The sequence below is a fragment of the Patagioenas fasciata genome, chromosome 2 (assembly GCF_037038585.1).
Source record: "Patagioenas fasciata isolate bPatFas1 chromosome 2, bPatFas1.hap1, whole genome shotgun sequence".
Classification (NCBI taxonomy): Eukaryota; Metazoa; Chordata; class Aves; order Columbiformes; family Columbidae; genus Patagioenas; species Patagioenas fasciata.
Window position 1 is genome coordinate 623,318 of NC_092521.1, and position 19,931 is coordinate 643,248.

General features: G+C 69.6%; 2 protein-coding genes across 2 annotated transcripts in view; both read right to left on the reverse strand.

Annotated features, from left to right (window-relative positions):
• Nucleotides 1-19,931, reverse strand: part of PLEC (plectin) — a 128,071-nt gene that overhangs the window by 38,323 nt on the left and 69,817 nt on the right. Inside the window, exons 32-44 of the mRNA XM_071805556.1 lie at nucleotides 13,259-19,589; nucleotides 11,396-11,490; nucleotides 10,298-10,445; nucleotides 8,704-8,828; nucleotides 7,858-8,399; nucleotides 6,424-6,670; nucleotides 5,652-5,731; nucleotides 4,940-5,115; nucleotides 4,591-4,788; nucleotides 3,923-3,974; nucleotides 3,350-3,753; nucleotides 1,446-1,661; nucleotides 718-1,185 (exon numbers count right to left, since the gene is read on the reverse strand). Coding sequence (XP_071661657.1) covers nucleotides 718-1,185; nucleotides 1,446-1,661; nucleotides 3,350-3,753; nucleotides 3,923-3,974; nucleotides 4,591-4,788; nucleotides 4,940-5,115; nucleotides 5,652-5,731; nucleotides 6,424-6,670; nucleotides 7,858-8,399; nucleotides 8,704-8,828; nucleotides 10,298-10,445; nucleotides 11,396-11,490; nucleotides 13,259-19,589 — 9,082 coding nt within the window. The remainder of the gene's footprint in view (nucleotides 1-717; nucleotides 1,186-1,445; nucleotides 1,662-3,349; nucleotides 3,754-3,922; nucleotides 3,975-4,590; nucleotides 4,789-4,939; nucleotides 5,116-5,651; nucleotides 5,732-6,423; nucleotides 6,671-7,857; nucleotides 8,400-8,703; nucleotides 8,829-10,297; nucleotides 10,446-11,395; nucleotides 11,491-13,258; nucleotides 19,590-19,931) is intronic.
• Nucleotides 11,119-13,261, reverse strand: LOC139827117 (uncharacterized). Its single transcript, XM_071803724.1, has 3 exons — nucleotides 12,661-13,261; nucleotides 12,078-12,218; nucleotides 11,119-11,806 (listed from the first exon to the last, which is right to left on the reverse strand). The coding sequence occupies exons 1-3, from the start codon at nucleotides 12,940-12,942 to the stop codon at nucleotides 11,606-11,608; spliced, it is 624 nt and encodes a 207-aa protein (XP_071659825.1). The 5' UTR covers nucleotides 12,943-13,261; the 3' UTR covers nucleotides 11,119-11,605.

Sequence of the window (19,931 nt, forward strand, 5' to 3'; positions counted from 1 at the left end):
CACACAGACACTGCACCGGACACACAGACACGGCGCTGCACACACAGACACCGCGCCCCACGCGCACCCATCCTGCCCTGCAACGCACCCGGCACACAGACCCAGCATCACCCCACGGGGGGACCCACGACACCCCAACCCGCGCACAGGGCTGGGGGCAGCGGCTCCACAGGCGCAGGTACCCACGGCGGGGAGACACCGTGCAGGCCGGAGCACCCCGAGCAGGTGCACGTGGACAGCCCCGTGCACCAGGACACGCTGTGGCACACACTGTGGCACACACCACAGCCCTGGGCACACACACCACGGTCCTGGTGCACACACACACCACAGCCCTGGTGCACACACACACCACAGCCCTGGTGCACACTGCCCCTGGGCACACACACCACGGTCCTGGTGCACACACACACGCACCACAGCCCCGGTGCACACGCACACGCACCACAGTCCCGGTGCACGCTGTCCCTGTGCACACACACGCAGCTGCACCTCACACGGGCCCTGACACGCCAGCCCCACGTGCAGTGTCCCCGTCAGCCCCACGCACGGCGTCCCCATCAGCCCCACACACGGTGTCCCCGTCAGCCCCACACACGGTGTCCCCGTCAGCCCCACGCACGCGTCCCCATCAGCCCCACGCACGGCGTCCCCATCAGCCCCATGTGCAGTGTCCCCATCAGCCCCACACACGGTGTCCCCGTCAGCCCCACGCACGCGTTCCCGTCAGCCCCACGTGCGGTGTCCCCGTCAGCCCCACGTGCGGTGTCCCCGTCAGCCCCACGCGCGGTGTCCCCGTCAGCCCCACGCGCAGTGTCCCCGCCAGCCGCACTCGACGCGCGTGGCCGGGTCCCCAGGGGGCAGCAGGCGGGGCGGCCGCAGGGGAGCGGCGGTTCGGGGACCCCAGCACCAGCACCGCGATCGGGGCATCCCCGGCCGCTCCCCCCGGCGCCGCAGCCCCGGTCCCGCTGCCCCCCGCGCAGGGACCCGCCCGGGCCGCCCCGCACTCACCCGTCGGCGCAGCCGGGCGTCCATGGGCCGGGCCGGGGGGCTCCGCCGCCCCCGCTACCGGCCGCGCCGCCGGGCCATGGCGGGGCCGAGCCGGCGGCGGAGCGGAGCGGCGCTCGGTCCCCGTTACCGCCGCCCGGCCATCGCCCGCCCCGGCCCTGTCGCCGCCTTTGTGCGCTGCGCCCCGCGGTGCGGGGGACCCGGGGGGGACCCGGGGGAACCCGGGGGGACCGGGCAGGCGGGACCTCGGGTTCGGCTCGGCTCGGCTCGGCTCGGCTCGGCTCGGCTCGGCTCGGCTCCGCACGGCTCGGTTCGGCTCGGCTCAGCTCGGCTCGGCCCCGCAGAGCCCGGCTCGGCGCGCAGGGCTGACCCCGCCGCACCCCCCGCCGATACAATACGGCCGCGTTAACCCTTTGCGCGCCGGACGCCGCCGTTACCGGGGAAACCCCCGGGGACTCGCAGCCATCCCGGGCAGGGGGAGGGGAGCGGCGCCGTTCCCACCGCCCGGCGCTGCCCGGGGGAGCGGCCCGGACACCCCCCGGCCGGCCCCAGCCCCGCACCGGCCCTGACCCGCACCTGCTCCCGCACCTGCTCCCGCACCGGCCCCGGCACCGGGCCGGCTCTGACCCGGAGCCGGCAGCGCACGGCAGCGCCTGCGGACCGACCCGCAGCCCCACGGGACACGGCCCCACGGGACACGGCCCCACGGCGACACAGCCCCACGGCGGCACAGCCCCACAGGACACAGCCCCACGGGACACAGCCCCACAGGACACAGCCCCACGGCGGCACAGCCCCACGGGACACAGCCCCACGGCAGCACAGCCCCACAGGACACAGCCTCACAGGTCACAGCCCCACACGACACAGCCCCACAGGTCACAGCCCCACAGGGACACAGCCCCACAGCGGCACAGCCCCACGGGACACAGCCCAACGGCAGCACAGCCCCACAGGTCACAGCCCCACAGGACACAGCCCAACGGCAGCACAGCCCCACAGGTCACAGCCCCACAGGACACAGCCCCACGGTGGCACAGCCCCACGGGACACAGCCCCACAGGGACACAGCCCCACAGGACACAGCCCCACAGGACACAGCCCAACGGCAGCACAGCCCCACAGGTCACAGCCCCACAGGACACAGCCCCACGGTGGCACAGCCCCACAGGACACAGCCCCACAGGGACACAGCCCCACGGTGGCACAGCCCCACAGGACACAGCCTCACAGGTCACAGCCCCACACGACACAGCCCCACAGGACACGGCCCCACAGGTCACAGCCCCACAGGGCACAGCCCCGCAGGACACAGCCCCACAGGACACAGCCCCACAGCAGCACAGCCCCACAGGACACAGCCCCACAGGACACAGCCCCACAGCACACAGCCCCACAGCAGCACAGCCCCACAGGGCACAGCCCCACAGGACACAGCCCCACGGCAGCACAGCCCCACAGGACACAGCCCCACAGGACACAGCCCCTGGGGTGCACCGACCCCCACACCCTCTCCAGCCGCCGGGTCGCGGCGCTGCCGCGGTCACAGGGATCACAGCCCCGCTCCCTATCTGCTGTGGGACCGCGGGAGCTGGGGGCACGAGGGGCTGCCAGAGGTGCCCTGGGGCTGCTCCAGCGCGGGGTGCAGGTGCTGCGACCCCATCCCCAGCGGCTGGACCCTGCGGGGCCCACACGAGGCCGCGGTTTCCCGGCACGGGGCATCGCGCTGCGCTGATGGATGGGGCTCCCCTGGGCTCCCCTGAACGCCGCAGGAGGAGGGGCCGGGGGCTTTGTCTGCTGGGGGGGGAGTCAGCATAACCCGGGCTCTGTGCGGTGCCGCAGCACCGGCACGCTGGGCCCAGCGCCGGCACGCTGCCGAGGGGCTCAGCACCCACTGCCGCGTGCGTGCGCGGGGCCCGGACGTGGGGGCCCTGCTGAGGCACGGACCCCTCGGGTGAACTGGGCATCCTGGGTGAACTGGGCCACCCAGGTGGGTCCTGGGCCTGGTGGATGGTGCTGAGCTGAGCCCCCGTGCGCTCCCGGCTGCCTCTGTGCCGGGCAATGCCACACTGAGCACTGCAAAGAGGGGCTGGCGTGGGGGGCCGGCATGGGGGGCTGGCATGGGGGGCTGCTCCCCTGGCCTGCCGCCCCCAGCCCCACGGCTCAGCCCATCCCCTCCCCACTGCCCCAGGGGGCACACACAAGGATCGGGACCCCCGGCCGCAGCCACCGCCCCGGTGCAGCACCCCGGGCACTCGCGGCACCGCGGTGGCTGTTTGGCGGAGCCGCGCTGCCCGCCGCCCCGCACGGCCGGGCTGGCACGCTCCACAGCCCCGGGTACCGCTGGGGGCGGCGCGGGCGCCCCGGGCACCGGACCCCGGCGCGGGGCAGCGGCGAGAGCGGCGGCCGCAATCCGCAGCCTCAGATCCCGGCAGCCCGCGGGTTCTGCTCGGCCTCGGCTTTGTCTGCGCCCGGGCGGCATGAATGGCCCTTTCAGTTTGTGCCGTCATGTGTGCGCCGGAGCCCGCGTGCTGCCCGGCCCCAACAAAAGGAGCCGGCGAGGGAGAGTTCGGGGGCGGCGAGGAGGGGCCGGCGGGGCAGCCCCCGCCACCAGCGCTGCCGCTCGGCGCGGCCGGTGATGGAGCTGGCGGCCGGGGCCCCAGGAGGACACGCGGGTGCTCGCGCGGCTCCAGGCCGGGGGCGGCGAGACGGGGGACACGTGGGGGCTGGACGGTGGGGACGGCGCTGCACAGCCCGGGTGGGAGACACGGCTGCACACCCCTGGTGCGGCTGCACACACCCTGAGCACAGCTGCACACCCCCATGCACAGCTGCACACACCTTGAGCACAGCTGCACACACCCCCCCCTCCCCCCCATGCACGGCTGCACACACCTGGCGTGGCTGCACACACCTTGTGCACAACTGCACAACCCCAATGCACAGCTGCGACACCTTGTGCACAGCTGCACACACGCCATGCACAGCTGCACAACCCCAATGCACAGCTGCGACACCTTGTGCACAGCTGCACACACGCCATGCACAGCTGCACAACCACAATGCACAGCTGCGACACCTTGTGCACAGCTGCACACACGCCATGCACAGCTGCACAACCCCAATGCACAGCTGCATAGCCCTTGTGCACAGCTGCACACCCCCCGTGCACAGCTGCACACCCCCCATGCACGGCTGCACACCCCCCGTGCACAGCTGCACACCCCCAATGCACTGCTGCACACCCCTTGTGCACAGCTGCATGCTCTGTGCATGGCTGCACAGCCAATGCACTACTGCACACTTTTTGTGCACGACTGCACACTCTGTGCGTGGTTGCACGGCTGCACACCCTGTGCACAGCTGCACATTCTGTGCACAGCTGCACGCCCCTTGCACGGCTGCACACTCTGTGCACTATTGCACACTCTGTGCACTATTGCACACTCTGTGCGCTATTGCACGCTCTGTGCAGGGCTGCATGCCCCTTGCACGGCTGCACACTCTGTGCACTATTGCACGCTCTGTGCATGGCCGCACACTCTGTGCACAGCTGCACGCCCCTTGCACAACCGCACACACCACAGGGGCAGCGCCGCCGGGGGCCGTGGCTGAACCTGGAGCAGCCGGTGGAGCAGCCGGTGGCGCCGTCACCCCGAGGCTGCGAGGCAGCGATGCCACCAGCCCCGCAGGCCATGGGGACAGTGGCCCCACGCTCACCGATGGGCGTCAGTGGGGACGGGGGTTCCTGGGGGCCACGGCTGGGTGGGCGCTGCCAGGCTGGGATCAGGAACCGGGGACATGGGACCTTGTGTGGCCCGCGGGTGTCACCAGCAGGCGTGCGGGGCCGTGCCGAAGGGTGTCCCGGCTCCCACCATCCTCGCTCTTGGTGACCAGGACCTCACCAGTGTGGCCGCGGGCTGGGTCCCACCCGGCTCTGAGTGGCTCTGCCGCGCACCCGGGGACGAGCCCGTTACCTGTGGGGTCACGCTGGGCTCCGGCAGTGCCGGCAGCCGCTTCTCCACCGCATCCAGCCAGTGCCGCAGCGCCAGCAGCTGCTCCTGCACCTCCAGCCTCCACTGCGGCCGCTCGCCACGCTGCCAGGCTCTGCCGAGAGAGCGGGGACACGCCAGGTACCGGCATGGCTCCACCGGGCTGGGGACCAGCGACACGGGCACCACGAAGGTGTCCCCACCCGTGAGCACCCGTGCACCCCGCCGCCCACCAGTCTGGACACCGGGACCCCCCTCGCAGGGTCCCCATCACCCGTCCTGCTCCCCGTGCCGCCAGCATGGCCGATGCTGCTCGGTCACGTCTGCCCCGGCCTTGCGGAGCCCCCGAGTGTCCCAGCCCCATGTGTCCCCTAGCGGGGGACGCCACACGGGGAGCAGCCCTGGGGCTGTGGGCTCCGCCGGGTTCACTGCTGGCGCCGCTCCCTGAGCCCAGTTGGTGACAGAAACCCAGCGCTGCCCCCATGTCCCCGTGTCCCCAGACCCAGCGCCCGTGGCTGCTCCCGTCCCCAGGGGACACTCCCGCCCCACGTGTGCCCTCCCCATCCCGCGGGAACCCAGGGCCAGCGGTGCGGGTTCGCCCAGCTGCACCATGGCGGCGCAGAGCCCACGGCACGCACACGGCGCCCGTACCTCTCCGCATCCTCCCCGTCCGGCGACGACCCCTCCGCGCGCCCTCCGGAGACGCCGGCGTTGGCCACGGCGCCGCGGGTCTGCAAGGAGAGCAGAGGGGTGGGTGGGGACAAGGCCTCGGGACTGGCAGAGGGGCAGGGGACATCTCGGGGTGTCACTGTGTCCCCACAGGGACTGGACCCCCCAGCTCCACCCTCTGCTCCAGCCTCACAGCCGGCACCAGCGGCTCTGGCTCTACCGGGACCAGCACCGCTGGGTGCTGCGGTTCTCCTGAATTTCCCCGCTCTTTTCACCGTGGGTTTCTCCCGGGTCTCATTCTGCACCGCCAGCCCCCTCGGCCCCTTCGGTGTCCCATATCGGCCCCTCGCAGAGCCCAGTCCGGCACCCGGTTAAACCCAAACCGCGGCCACAGCAACTGCCCCCGGCGCGGCTGTGGCTGCACCGCGCACCCGCCTCGTCCCCACAGCCCCCACGCTCAGGATCGGGCCCTGTGCCCCAGCACGGCCAGGGGGGTGGCTGTGGGGCAGGCGTGGGGCAGGTGTGGGGCAGGCGGGACATTGGGGGAGGCGGGAAGGGACGGTCCTGGTCTGGGGCTTTTCCGGTGTGAGGAGCTGAACCCCGTGCACCCCCGAGCATGTGGGATGGCACAGGGCTGTGGCACCGGGGACGAGACATCCTGTCCCCCACCCTGGGATGGGACAGCGGAGCAACTGGATTTGGTGCCACCTGACAGCAGACACGGTGCCTGGGGAGGGGTCACCGGTCACCGCACGCGGCTGCCACGGCGTGGAGCACCCCAGGGCTGCTGGGCCACACCGCTGTCCCCACCGCTGTCCCCACCGCCGTCACCACCGCTGGCCCCACTGCCATCCCCACTGCTGTCCCCACCACTGGCTCCACTGCTATCCCCACTGCTGTCCCCACTGCCGTCACCACCACTGTCCCCACCATCGTCACCACCGCTGGCCCCACCGCTGTCACCACCGCTGGCCCCACTGCCATCCCCACTGCTGTCCCCACTGCCGTCACCACCACTGTCCCCACCGTCGTCACCACTGCTGTCCCCACCACTGGCCCCACTGCTGTCCCCACTGCCGTCACCACCACTGTCCCCACCACTGTCCCCACCGTCGTCACCACCGCTGGCCCCACCGCTGTCACCACTGCCATCCCCACCACTGTCCCCACTGCCGTCACCACCGCTGTCCCCACCGTCATCACCACCGCTGTCCCCACCGCTGTCCCCACTGCCATCCTCACTGCTGTCCCCACCACTGTCCCCACTGCCATCCCCACCCCTCTCCCACCGCTGTCCCCACTGCCATCACCACCGATGTCCCCACCGTCGTCCCCACTGCCATCCCCACCCCTCTCCCACTGCTGTCCCCACTGCCATCCCCACCACTGTCCCACCACTGTCCCCACTGTCATTCCCACCACTGTCCCCACTGACATCCCCACCGCTGTCCCCACCACCATCCCCACTGCCGTCACCACTGCCATCCCCACCACTGTCCCCACCGCTGTCCCCACCGCCATCCCCACCGCTGTTTCCACCACTGTCCCCACTGCCATCCCCACCGCTGTCCCCACTGCCATCCCCACTGATGTCCCCACTGCTGTCCCCACCATCATCGCCACCGCTGTCCCCACCGCTGTCCCCACTGCCATCCTCACCGCTGCCCCCACCGCTGTCCCCACTGCTGTCACCATCGCCATCCCCACTGCTGTCCCCACCGCCGTCACCACCACTGTCCCCACCGTAGTCCCCACCGCCATCCTCACCGCTGTCCCCGCTGTTGTCCCCACTGCCATCCCCACCTCTGTCCCCACTGCCATCCCCACCACTGTCCCCACTGCCATCCCCACCTCTGTCCGCACTGCTGTCCCCATCACTGTCCCCACTGCCGTCCCAACCTCTGTCCCCACTGCTGTCCCCACCTCTGTCCCCACTGCTGTCCGCACTGCTGTCCCCATCACTGTCCCCACTGCCGTCCCAACCTCTGTCCCCACTGCTGTCCCCACCTCTGTCCCCACTGCTGTCCCCACCACTGTCCCCACTGCCGTCCCCACCTCTGTCCCCACTGCTGTCCCCACCTCTGTCCCCACTGCCATACCCCCGCTGTCCCCATCACCATCCCCACCACCATCCCCATCACCATCCCCCCCACCGTCCCCACTGCAGTGGTTTCAGCAGCCCCGGCACAGCCCGTGCCGGCCGGTGCCCCCGGGGTTTCCCCGGGGCGAGCTGGGGCCCCCCTGCGGCCGCGGGGGCTCGGTGCCCAGGGCAGCGGCTGTGCCGGGGGGCGCGGCGCTGGGCACCCCCCACGGCGGGGTCAGCGCTGGCGAGGGGCCGTGGGAGAGGCCGCCGCGGCTTTGTGGCCGCGGTACAGAGCGTTCCCAGCGCGGCGCACACCGCGCCGGAGCCAGCAGCGCCCGGGGCGGCAGCGCGGAGCTGGCACCGCTGTGTGCCAGGGGGCCGAGCCGGCGGCCGCGGCCCCGCTTGGGCGGCAGCCACGGGGACGGCGCGCTCGGAGCGGCTGCGGCAGCGGCACGGGGACCCGCGGCTGGCGGTGACACCGGTGACAGCGCTGGGGCGGGGATGGTGCCCACGGGGCCCCGGCGCAGCCCGGCTCCGCCGCAGCTGCCGGCACATGGGACCCGCTGCTCCCACCGCCCGCTGCACGGGGGCTCTGGGGACAGCGAGAGGCCACCGCGCGTCCCCAGCCGCTGCCGCCCCGGGTGGTGCTGCCCATGGGAAGGGGCTTTGGGGAGTCCCGGGGGGCATGAAGTGGCCCAAGGTGGCTGCAGCGGCTCTGCGGGGGGGGGGACACCCGCCTGGGGGGACAGGCCTGTCCCCACACGGCACCAGGGCGCACACAGCGCGGATTTAGGGGGTGTCGCTCCCCACCGCGTCCCCTCCGCCCCACAGCGGGTCCTGTCCCTTCGCTCGGCCCGTGCTGGGGCCGACACGGGGCTGGGGGTGCGTGGGGGTACCCTCGGCACAGGGGCAATGGTCCCGGGGCCGTGCAGGACCCGGCGCGGTCCTCACCCCACAGATGTGGGGCCGGGCACGAACCGGCGGGTTCCTCACCCCACAGATGTGGGGCCGGGCCGGGGGTGGGGCGCTGGCCGCGGGGGATCCGGGTGTCTCGGGGCTTGTGAGGGGCGTCCGGCCTCGGGGGAACAGGGATCCCCGGGGTCGGGAGGGCAGGGCCCTGCTGCTAATTGCAGCCACACAATGTAATTAATTAACGGCTCCCGCGCTGCTGCCATCTGCCCTGCGGCTGCTGGGGCCGGCACGGCCGCTCCCGGCACAGCCCCACAGCCCCCAGCACAGCCCCACAACTCCCGGCACAGCCCCACAGCCCCCGGCACAGCCCCACAGCCCCCGGCACAGCCCCACAGCCCCCGGCACAGCCCCACAGCTCCCGGCACAGCCCCCGGCACAGACTGCAGCCCCCGGCACAGCCCCACAGCCCCCGGCACAGCCCCACAGCTCCCGGCACAGCCCCCGGCACAGACTGCAGCCCCCGGCACAGCCCCACAGCCCCCGGCACAGCCCCACAGCTCCCGGCACAGACTGCAGCCCCCAGCACAGCCCCACAGCCCCCGGCACAGCCCCAAATCTCCCGGCACAGCCCCGCAGCCCCCAGCACAGCCCCACAGCTCCCGGCACAGCCCCACAGCTCCCGGCACAGCCCCACAGCCCCCGGCACAGACTGCAGCCCCCAGCACAGCCCCACAGCCCCCGGCACAGCCCCACAGCTCCCGGCACAGCCCCGCAGCCCCCAGCACAGCCCCACAGCTCCCGGCACAGCCCCACAGCCCCAGCACAGCCCCACAGCTCCCGGCACAGCCCCACAGCTCCCGGCACAGCCCCACAGCCCCCAGCACAGCCCCACAGCTCCCGGCACAGCCCCACAGCCCCCGGCACAGCCCCACAGCCCCAGCACAGCCCCACAGCTCCCGGCACAGCCCCACAGCTCCCGGCACAGCCCCACAGCCCCCGGCACAGCCCCGCAGCCCCCGGCACAGCCCCACAGCCCCCAGCACAGCCCCACAGCCCCCGGCACAGCCCCACAGCCCCCGGCACAGACTGCAGCCCCCAGCACAGCCCCACAGCTCCCGGCACAGCCCCACAGCCCCAGCACAGCCCCACAGCCCCCGGCACAGCCCCACAGCCCCCAGCACAGCCCCACAGCCCCCGGCACAGACTGCAGCCCCCGGCACAGCCCCACAGCTCCCGGCACAGCCCCACAGCCCCAGCACAGCCCCGCAGCCCCCGGCACAGCCCCACAGCTCCCGGCACAGCCCCACAGCCCCCAGCACAGCCCCACAGCCCCCGGCACAGTCCCACAGCTCCCGGCACAGCCCCACAGCTCCCGGCACAGCCCCACAGCTCCCGGCACAGCCCCACAACCCCCGGCACAGACTGCAGCCCCCAGCACAGCCCCAAAGCTCCCAGCACAGCCCCCAGCACAACCTGCAGCCCCCAGTCAGACCCCACAGCTCCCGGCACAGCCCGCAGCCCCCGCTCAGACCCCACCAGCCCCAGACGCTGCCCCCAGGATCCCGTGTGGCTGCAGTGCCCCCAGCACTGTGCCCGGCACCACCGCAGGCCAAGCTCCCGGCACCCGGCTCACCGGGCCGGGAAGATTCCAGAGCCATCCAAGGCACGCCGGGAACTGCCTGAGCAGGCACCTGTGCCGGCATCTCCCGGCTTTGCCGCAACTGCTCCCACCAAACCCTCCAACCTGCCACCAGCTGCCGGGCCAGCGCAGCCTCGGCCTCCTGGCAGCACCGGGACACAGCCCGGCACACAGCGGCACCGGCACACAGGGACAGCCGGCACCGCCCCGCCGGAGGCACAGAAGCTGCCACACCATGAGCCACCACTGCTCGTCCCCAAACCGGGGACCTGCAGCACGGGCGGTGCCGTGGGGATGCCGAGCAGGGCTGGGCATGAGCCTGACCTGCTGGTGCCCGTCAGAGCTCTGGTGCCCTGGCACACGGGTGCTGGTGAGGCCCCTGGTGCCCTGGCTCACCGGTGCCAGTCAGACCCCCAGTGCCCTGGCACACGGGTGCTGGTGAGACCCCTGGTGCCCTGGCTCACCGGTGCCAGTCAGAGCTCTGGTGCCCTGGCACACGGGTGCTGGTGAGGCCCCTGGTGCCCTGGCACACTGGTGCCAGTCAGACCCCCAGTGCCCTGGCACACGGGTGCTGGTGAGACCCCTGGTGCCCTGGCACACCGGTGCCAGTCAGAGCTCTGGTGCCCTGGCACACGGGTGCTGGTGAGGCTCCTGGTGCCCTGGCACACCGGTGCCGGTCAGACCCCCGGTGCACACTCCACCACAAGCCGTGGCCCATGGCACGGGCAGGATGCCGCCGGGAGCCCCCGCCCGCACGGCGATGCCGCAGCACAGCCACGGCGAGGAGCCCCGAGGGCGAAGAGACCACGCGGAGCTGTTTTCATCAGATCTTTACTGACGGCGCTGGGAGAGCCCTGGGCCCAGACCGCAGGTTTCACAAACACTCGGCCGTATGTACACGTCAGCTTTTAGTGTTTTGCCCCCAAAAGAAGCTTTGGATGGCGGCCCAGCCCCGGCCGCCCCGCTGGGTGCAGAGCGGGGGCGCCGAGCCCCGGCGCACCGGCCGTGGTGCAGAGCCGCACCAGCGTGTCATGCAAAAGCAAAACTGGGTAATGAGAGTAATAACGATGATAATGGATGCGCAGCAGTAACATGAGCGGATGGACACGTGGCGATGAGAGCGGGCGAAGGAGGAGAGGAGCGGTGGAGGTCGCGGCTGAGCCGCGGCACCGCGCCGGACGCCGTCCCTGGGGAGGGGGACACACGGGGCAAGGGGGGGCCAGGCCGCCGAGCGGGGGTCCTGGGGGCTCCGGGCCCCGTGGGGGCCGGCGCGGTGTCACCGTCACTGTGTCACTTATTGCTTCAGCCCCTGTCCAGGGCCCGGTGCAGTGCGGCAGGGGCCGGGGGGCACCGGGGCAGCCCCCCCGCCTCGGCAGCGTGGCCCCCGGTCCCTGCCCGGGGAATGTGGCAAGCGCCAAGGGAGGGGGAGCGCGTCCCAGCGTCCTCAGGTGCGGTGCCGGCCGTGCCGGCGGTGAGGGGAGGTGGGATGGACATCCAGCCACACTACAACAGAGCGGACAGAGAAGATGGGATGAGACGGGGGATGAGACGGGGGCTGCTGAGCCAGCGGCAGCACCGCGCGCCCGCCCCGCGCCCGCCGGCACAGCCACAGCCGGGAAACCTTCACCACACCCCAACCTGCGCCTGGAGCAGCATCGCACCCCCGGGCACCTCGGTGTCCCCCGTGGAACGCGGCACCCGGCAAAGCCCCCACGCCCGCCCGGCCGGCGTGGGGATCCCCGGCTCCGGGGCAGGTCGGGGAGGTCGGTGTTACCTGTGCCGGCGAGCGCGGCCGCGGAGCCGCCGCGTCCTGGGCTTCCCCGGCGCCCATCCACGACTTGCCGACGGTGGAGACCCAGCTGAGGAGCTCGCCCAGCGGCGCGGGGACGTCGCGGGAGGGACTGGAAAGAGACGTCTGCCAGAGAGAGAGCGCGTTACCGCGGCGCAGCACCGGCGAGGGAACCAGAGCCGGCAGCGGGAGCGGGAAAAGGAGTCCGGTTTACAGAGATGCGCCTGGGTTCTACCGAGAGCGCCGGGCCGCTGCGGCATCCCACGGCCCCCCACGCCGGAGGGTCCCGAGAACCTCGCTGGCGAGGGGGGTCCGGGCGCAGGCACCGCCGGCTCTGCCGAGCTCGGCGCGGGCTCTGGCGGACGCCTGTCAAAGCACCAAGCCAGGTCAGTGTCAGGAAATCAACCTCGTGTGAGCACTTCCCAGATACACCAGCGACAGACAGACAGACAGACAGACGGGCAGCGGGGAGAGCCGGGCGCGGCGGCTGCGTCCCGGCGGGCGGGCTGGCGGAGGCGGCGGTGGGAGAAGCGGCGGAGCGGAAGCACCGGGCAGCGCCAGCACTTACGGTGGGGGCGCCGGCTCCGCGGTGGCGGGATGTGCCGGGAGATGTGCCGTGGGATGTGCCGTGGGATGTGCCGTGGGATGTGCCGGGAGGCTGAGCCAGGGCGGCTCGGGGCCGGGGTGCGGAGGCCCCTCCTCGCCATGCCGAAGGGTCCAGGCGACGGCTCCGGTGCCGGCGCGGAGGGCTGGGGTGTGCGGTGCCGGTGCGGAGCTCGTGGCGTCCTCCTCTGCGGGGAAAGGGTCGTCTCCTCCTTCGGGGCGCGGGGATGAAGCCGGCGGGGTTCATTAATTACAAAAGAGTCGCTAAGTGGTGAGATCAAAAAGACGAACGGTTTTCCGGCTCTGCCGCGGTGTCGGAGCGGTGGGGGCCGGCAGGGCCGGGGCGGCAGGTCTGGGAGGGTAGTGTGTCTTCTCTCTCATCTCTTAATATACAAATACTGACAGGATAATTGTATATATTAATATATTAGTCTAGTCTTTTTGGTTAAACTTCAGGCACTGCTTTGGAAGAGAACGGAGTTTAGAAGTTAAAAAGGTAGGAGTGGCCGGGCAGCAGCGTCGCCACGTGCGAGCGGGGCGGCGGGATCCTCGGGACGGGGCTCAGGCCACGCGGAGCGGGGTCCCCGGCCCCCCGGGGCGCCCCCCGAGCGCCTCCCGCCCGCAGCCGCTGCTCGGCAGCGCCAGGGCCAGCGCGGCCGCCAGCGCGGCCGCCTCCACGGCGCCCCCGGCGTATCTGCGGCCAAAGCTGGAGGAGGAGTAGGAGGAGGAAGAGAAGGTCATGGAGAAGCCGGAGCCGGTGGCGTCGAAGCTGCCGCGCCGGGAGCTGGAGCGGGATCCGGTGCGGGAGCCCGAGCGGGAGCCGGCGGCGGAGCCGGCGCCGCTGACGTTGTAGGGGCTGTAGTAGCCCTTGCTGGACTGCGAGGAGGCCTCCAGCAGCCGCAGGCCCGTCCCGTCCTCGATCATGCTCCGGTCCATGGCGTCCTTGTAGGAGATCTTGAGCTTGGTTTTGGGGCAGGTGAGGTACTTGGAGTAGGTGTTGACGTCGCGCAGCTTCTGGGCCGTGCGCGTGTCGATGGTGCCTTTCTGCAGCGCCTCGTCCAGGGACACGCGGCCCGCGGCGTCGGGCTCGATCAGGCCCCCGGTCAGGTACTGCACCTCCAGGAACCGCTGCCCGGCCTCGTAGTACAGCCAGCCCTTCTTCAGCGCCTGCGCCGCCGACATCTTCGTCTTGGTCCGCGGGTCCTCGAAGCCGTAGAAGGCCTTCTGTGCCAGGTTGATGCGGTCCACCATGATCTTGTCCACCAGGCCCTTGCTGACGGCGTCGGCGACCGAGCACTTCTCGCCGGTGCCGGGGTCGATGATGCCGCCGGTGCAGGCCTGGGCCTCCAGCAGCCGCTGCCCCGTGATGTTGTCCACCAGGTTGCGGCGCATGGCCTCGGTGATGGACACCTTCTCCAGGGTGTCGGTGTCCAGGATGCCGGCCACCGGCCCGGTCTCCTCGGTCGGGTCGCTCCACATGGAGATCTGGGTGCGCGTGGGGGCCGGGCTGACAGTGTAGGAGGAGGAGGAGCCCACGGAGGACGACCGCGACCGGAAGCCGCTCATGTTGCCGGAGAGCATGTCCGCGAACTCAGTGATGGAGAGGGTGCCCGAGCGGTACTGGTCCAGGGCCGACTGGTCGATCAGGCCCTTGCTGATGGCGTCGTCGATGTCGTACTGGCGTCCTGAGCGCCGGTCGATGATCATGGACTTGACCACGCCGTCCGAGGAGGACGTGGTGATCTCCTCCCACTCGCACTCCTGCTCCGACAGCTCCAGGTAGGTGGGGTGGTCGATGAGGCCCTTGCGATAGGCCTCGTACACGGACATCTCCTTGCCCGTCTCCGGGTCGACGATGACCACCCTGCGCTTGCGCACGGAGGACTTGGAGGACGTCTTCCTCTCCCGCTTCTTCTCCTTCAGGGGCAGGAGGCAGAGGCCGGTCTCCGGGTCGGTGATGCACCGCTCCATGAGCTGCAGGTAGGTGAGGTTCTCCTCGGTGTTGGGGTCGAAGAAGCCCTTGGTGTCGTCGCTGGGGTCGGACAGGATCTCGTTCATCTCCTCGTCGAAGAGGCCCCTCTTGTAGGCGATCTCCACGGGCAGGCGGTGGCTCTCCTCGGGGTCGATGATGCCGCCCGTCGCGATCTGCGCCTCCAGCAGGCGGATGCCGTGGTCCTTCAGGATCAGGCCCTTCTTCATGGCCTGGAAGAGGGAGATGAGCTTCCCGGTGTAGGGGTCCCGGTAGCCGGTGACGGCCCGCTCGGCAGAGAGCAGCTTGTCCTTGAACTCGGGCCCCACGATGCCCATGCGCACGGCGTCCTCCACCGTCAGCTTGAGGCCCTTGATGGGGTCAATCACGTAGCCGGTGGCCGCTTGCGCCTCCAGCAGCTCGAAGGCGGTGCCCGGCCTGATGATGCCCTTCTTCATGGCCTGGTACACGGACAGCCGCTCCTTCGTGGAGTCCACGAAGACGCCAGCGATGCAGCTGGTGCCCTCCAGGAACTTCTTAATGTTCTTGGAGACCTCCTCGATGGAGGTGAGGCCCTCCTGGAGGCGCTGGGCGGTGGCCTCGTCCATCACCTGCGAGCGGACCAGCTCCTCCACCGTGATCTGCTTGCGCAGCCCGCGGAACGTCAGCTTCCTGGTGTCGCAGAGCGGGAGCAGGAGGAGCCCGCTGCCCTCGTCCCTGCGGCACCGCTTCAGCAGCTGCGTGTAGCTCAGCTTCTCCTCCGTGGACGGGTCCACGTAGCTCCGCACCTCGCTGGGCTCGGACAGCATGTCGTGCGTCTCCTTGTTGATGAAGCCGCGCTGGTAGGCCACCTCCAGCGGCAGGTGGAAGCCCAGGTGCGGGTCGATGACGCCACCGGTGGCGATCTGGGCGTCCAGAAGCTTGAGGGCCTCTTCGCTGGGGATGAGGTCCTTCTTCATGGCCTGGAAGATGGAGATCTTCTGCTCGCTGTACGGGTCCCTGTAACCGGTCACGGCCCTCTCCGCGGACAGGAGCCGGTCGTGGATTTCGGGCCCCACCACGCCCTTCCTGACGGCTTCGTCGACGGTCAGCATCTCGTTCTTTATGGGGTCGATCATGAAGCCGGTGGCAGCCTGGGCCTCCAGGAGGCAGCGGGCCACTTCGGGGTTGATCAGCCCCTTCTTCAGCGCCTGGTAGATGCTGAGCTTCTGCTTGGAGGAGGGGATGTAGATGCCGGCCACGCAGCCCGACCCGTACAGGTACTTCCAGATGGTCTCCACGTCCAGGAGCTCCCGGAAGGACTTGGAGCCCTGCTTCAGCAGGTTGTAGATCTCCTGGGAGATGATCTTGGCCTCATAGAGGTCCTCGGCCGAGATGCGGCGCCGGATGTAGTCGTAGGAGGTGAGATTCTGCTGCCTGATGATCTCAGTCCTCTCGATGATCTCGATGATGATGATGATCATGCGCTCCTTGGACACGCGGCCCGACTGGAACTCCTCCATGAGGTGCTTCCGCTGCTCCTCGGGCAGCAGGTCCGAGTGCATGATCTCCCACAGCGACATGGAGGAGCCGGCCCTGCTGCCCACGGGGATCTCCACCTGCGTCTCCTCGAACACCTTCCGCGTCTCCGCCTCCGTGTACACCTGCGTGGTCTCCACCACCGCGGGCTTCTCGGGCTCCCGCAGGGGCAGCAGGTACAGCCCCGTCTCCGGGTCCTCGATGCACTTCTCCTTCAGCTGCCTGTACGTGAGGTTCTCGTGCGTGTTGGGGTCGAAGAAGCCCTTGGTGTCATCGGTGGGGTCAGAGAGGGTCCGGTTCAATTCCTCGTCGAAGTAGCCGCGCTGGTACGCCACCTCCACGGGGAGCCGGTGGCTGTTGACGGGGTCGATGATGCCGCCGGTGGCGATCTGGGCCTCCAGCAGGCGGATGCCGTGCTCCTTGACGATGAGTCCTTTCTTCATGGCCTGGAACAGGGAGATGGTGTTGCCCGAGTAGGGGTCGGTGTAGCCGGTCACGGCCCTCTCAGCCGACAGCAGCTTCTCGTGCAGCTCAGGCCCGACCACACCGGCCTTCACAGCCTCGTTGACGTACAGTTTGCGGTTCCTCACGGGGTCGATCAAGAACCCGGTGGCTGCCTGGGCCTCCAGGAGGACCACGGCAGTGCTGGGCCTCAGCAGGTTCCTCCTCATGGCCTCGTAGATGTTCAGCTTCTCCTTGGTCGCCTCCACGTAGACGCCGGCAATGCAGTCGCTGCCGTGCAGGAACCTCCTCACGGCGTCTGTCTCGGCGAGGTCTTTCACCGTCTTCTTGCCCTCCTTCAGCTGCTCGTACTGGGCTTTGCTGATGATGTGCGACTCCACCAGCTCGCTGGCGGGCACGGGTGCCCGGAGGCCGCTGAACGTCAGCCTCTCCTGCCTCTTGGTCTCCGCCTCCTCGATGATGGTGATCACGATCTTGATGATCTTCTCGATGGTCACCTTGCCCGTCTTGTACTGCCGGAGGAGCTCCCGCCTGTGCTCCTCCGTGAAGTACTCGGAGTGGATCAGCTCCCAGATGGTCATCGTCTGGCCCTTCATGCTGCCCACCGGCACCTCCACGGTGGCCTTGTCGAAGCACTCCTTGGCCTGGCTGTCGGTGTAGAGCTCCTCCTGCTGCGCCTGGATGGCTCCGTCCGAGAGGGGCAGCAGGCACAGGCCGGTCTGCTTGTCGCGGTGGCAGGTCTTCTGCAGCTGGCCGTAGGTGAGGTGCTCCTGGGTGTTGGGGCAGTAGAAGGCCTTGGCGTCGCCTTGGAGCTCGGCCAGAGCCTCGTGTATCTCGGGGTCCAGGTAGCCCCGCTTGTAGGCGACCTCGAGCGGGAGCCGGTGGCTGTTGACGGGGTCGATGATGCCGCCGGTAGCCAGCTGGACGTCCAGCAGACGGACGCCGGTGTCGGTGGGAATGAGGCCCTTCTTGAGCGCCTGGAAGAGGGAAACCGTCTGGCCCGTGTAGGGATCCTTGTAGCCCGTCACCGCCCGCTCTGCGGACAGCAGCTTCTCGTGGAACTCCGGCCCCACCACCTCGGCCTTCACCGCCTCGTCAACGGAGAGCAGCCTGTTGCCCACCGGGTCCACGACGTAGCCGGTGGCCGCCTGGGCTTCCAGCAGGGACAGGGCAACCTCTGGCTTCAGCAGGTTTCTCTTCAGGGCGTCGTAGAAGGTCAGCTTCTGGCCGGTGGACTCCACCAGGACGCCGGCAATGGCGTCCGTGCCCTTCAGGTACTGCCGCACCGACTCCATCTCCGCCACGTCCTTCACGGTCCTCTTGCCCTGGTGCAGCTGGTTGTAGAGGTCCTTGGTGAGGATTTTGCTTTCCAGCAGCTCGGCGGCCGGCACGGGGGCGCGGAGGCCCTCGAAGCACATCTGGTTCTTCTTCTCGCTTTCCTCCACAACCGTGATGATGATCTTGATGATCTTCTCCACCGTGATCTTGCCGGTCCTGTACTGCTGGATCAGGTCCCGCCTTTGGTCCTCAGTGAAGTATTCGGAGTTGATGATTTCCCAGATGGTCATTGTCTTCCCTTGGAACTTGCCAAACGGCGCTGTCACCGTGGCCTTCTTGAAGACGTCCTTGGCTTCTTTGTCGGTGTAGACCAGCTCTCTCTCCTTGGCCGCCTGGTCGGTGAGCGGCAGGAGGCACAGCCCCGTGTCGGGGTCGGTCACACACCGCTCCATGAGCTGCAGGTAGGTGAGGTTCTCCTGCGTGTTGGGGTCGAAGAAGCCCTTGGTGTCGTCGCTGGGGTCGGACAGCACCTGGTTCATCTCTTCATCAAAGTAGCCACGCTTGTAGGCAGCTTCCACGGGGAGCCGGTGGCTGTTGACGGGGTCGATGATGCCGCCGGTGGCGATCTGGGCCTCCAGCAGGCGGATGCCGTGCTCCTTGACAATGAGCTCCTTGGTCATGGCCTGGAACAGGGAGATCTTGTCGCCCGTGTAGGGGTCCTTGTAGCCGGTCACGGCCCTCTCTGCCGACAGCATCTTGTTGTGCAGCTCCGGCCCGATCACCCCCTCCCTCACCGCCTCGTTCACCGAGAGCCTCGCGTTCCGCACGGGGTCGATGATGAAGCCCGAGGCCGCCTGCGCTTCCAGGAGGACCAGCGCGGTGCCCGGGCTGAGCAGCTTCTTCTTCATGGCCTCGTAGATGCTCATCTTCTGGTTGGTGGGTTTGATTAACAAGCCGGCAATGCTGCTCTTGCCCTGCAGGTACCTCTTGACGTCTTCCCTCTGCGAGAGCTCGCCAACGCTCACCACACCCTTCACCAACTTGTCCAGGCTCTCCTTGCTCAGAATGCCGGCGTCAGCCAGCTTCTCCGCGGACACCTTCTGACGGATGCCCTCAAAGGCAAACTCGGGCTCCCCGTTCTGCGCCAGCCCGTCCACCGCGTCTCTGCCGTTGGGCACGGCCTTGATATCCGGCAGCTGCGCCACGGTCACCGCGGCCTCCTCGGCCAGGTCGTCCGTCTGGATCATGATCTCCCGCGTCTGGGCCAGGGCGGCCTTGTACTCCTCCTGCATCTGCTCCAGCCTCTCCCTCAGCTTCTTGTTCTCCTCTTCCAGGAGCTTCTCCTGCTGCTGCCGCTGCCTCTCAAGCTGCTGCAGCTCCTCCTGCTTCTGACGGACGTTCTCCTCCGCTTCTTGCTGGTGCTTCTTGGCTTCGTCCAGCATGGCTTTCAGCTGCTGCTTCTCCTGCTCCATCTCCTTCTGCTGCCGCTCCTGCTCCGCCTTCAGGTTCTGGGCTTTGTCCACCTCGTCTTTGAAGAGCTTCTCCAGCTTCGTCTTCTCCTCCTCGATGAACTTCTCCTTCTGCAGCAGGGCGTCCTTCTCCGTCAGGAAGGTCTGCTGGAGGAGCTGGGTCTCCTGGCGGAGCTGCGCCTCCTGCGCCACCTGCATCTGGGGAGGGACAGAGGACAGGGGTCAGACGGCGGCAGCGGGGGCACGGGCAGCGGGGTGGCACCAGCCGGGCTGCGCAGTCACTCAACCACTCTGCTGCGGGGTTAGGAGTTACGGGAGCAGAGCCGGGTTAGGGACAAACAACACGGGGTGGGACGAGCGGGGAAAGGACACGAGCTCCGCGCGGGGTCAGGGACTCCCTGCCCGGCACCACAGCGGGAGCCGGGGACGCCTCTCGTCTCCGGAGAGGAACAAGGACGCGCGGCGGGGCCGGAACGCTGGCATGGGGGGTGTGGATCCCCCTCCACGGCAGCAGCCGGGGGTGGGAGCTCCTGCGCTGAC

What these genes read in the sequence shown, in the direction of transcription:
- LOC139827117 (XM_071803724.1), bottom strand. Translation starts at nt 12,942, where the DNA reads ATGAACCCCGCCGGCTTCATCCCCGCGCCCCGAAGGAGGAGACGACCC. An exon ending in GCGGAGCCGGCGCCCCCACC is followed by an intron (nt 12,219 to 12,660) that starts GTAAGTGCTGGC and finishes TCTCTCTGGCAG; the next exon opens with ACGTCTCTTTCCAGTCCCTC. An exon ending in GGCCGCGCTCGCCGGCACAG is followed by an intron (nt 11,807 to 12,077) that starts GTAACACCGACC and finishes GCTCTGTTGTAG; the next exon opens with TGTGGCTGGATGTCCATCCC.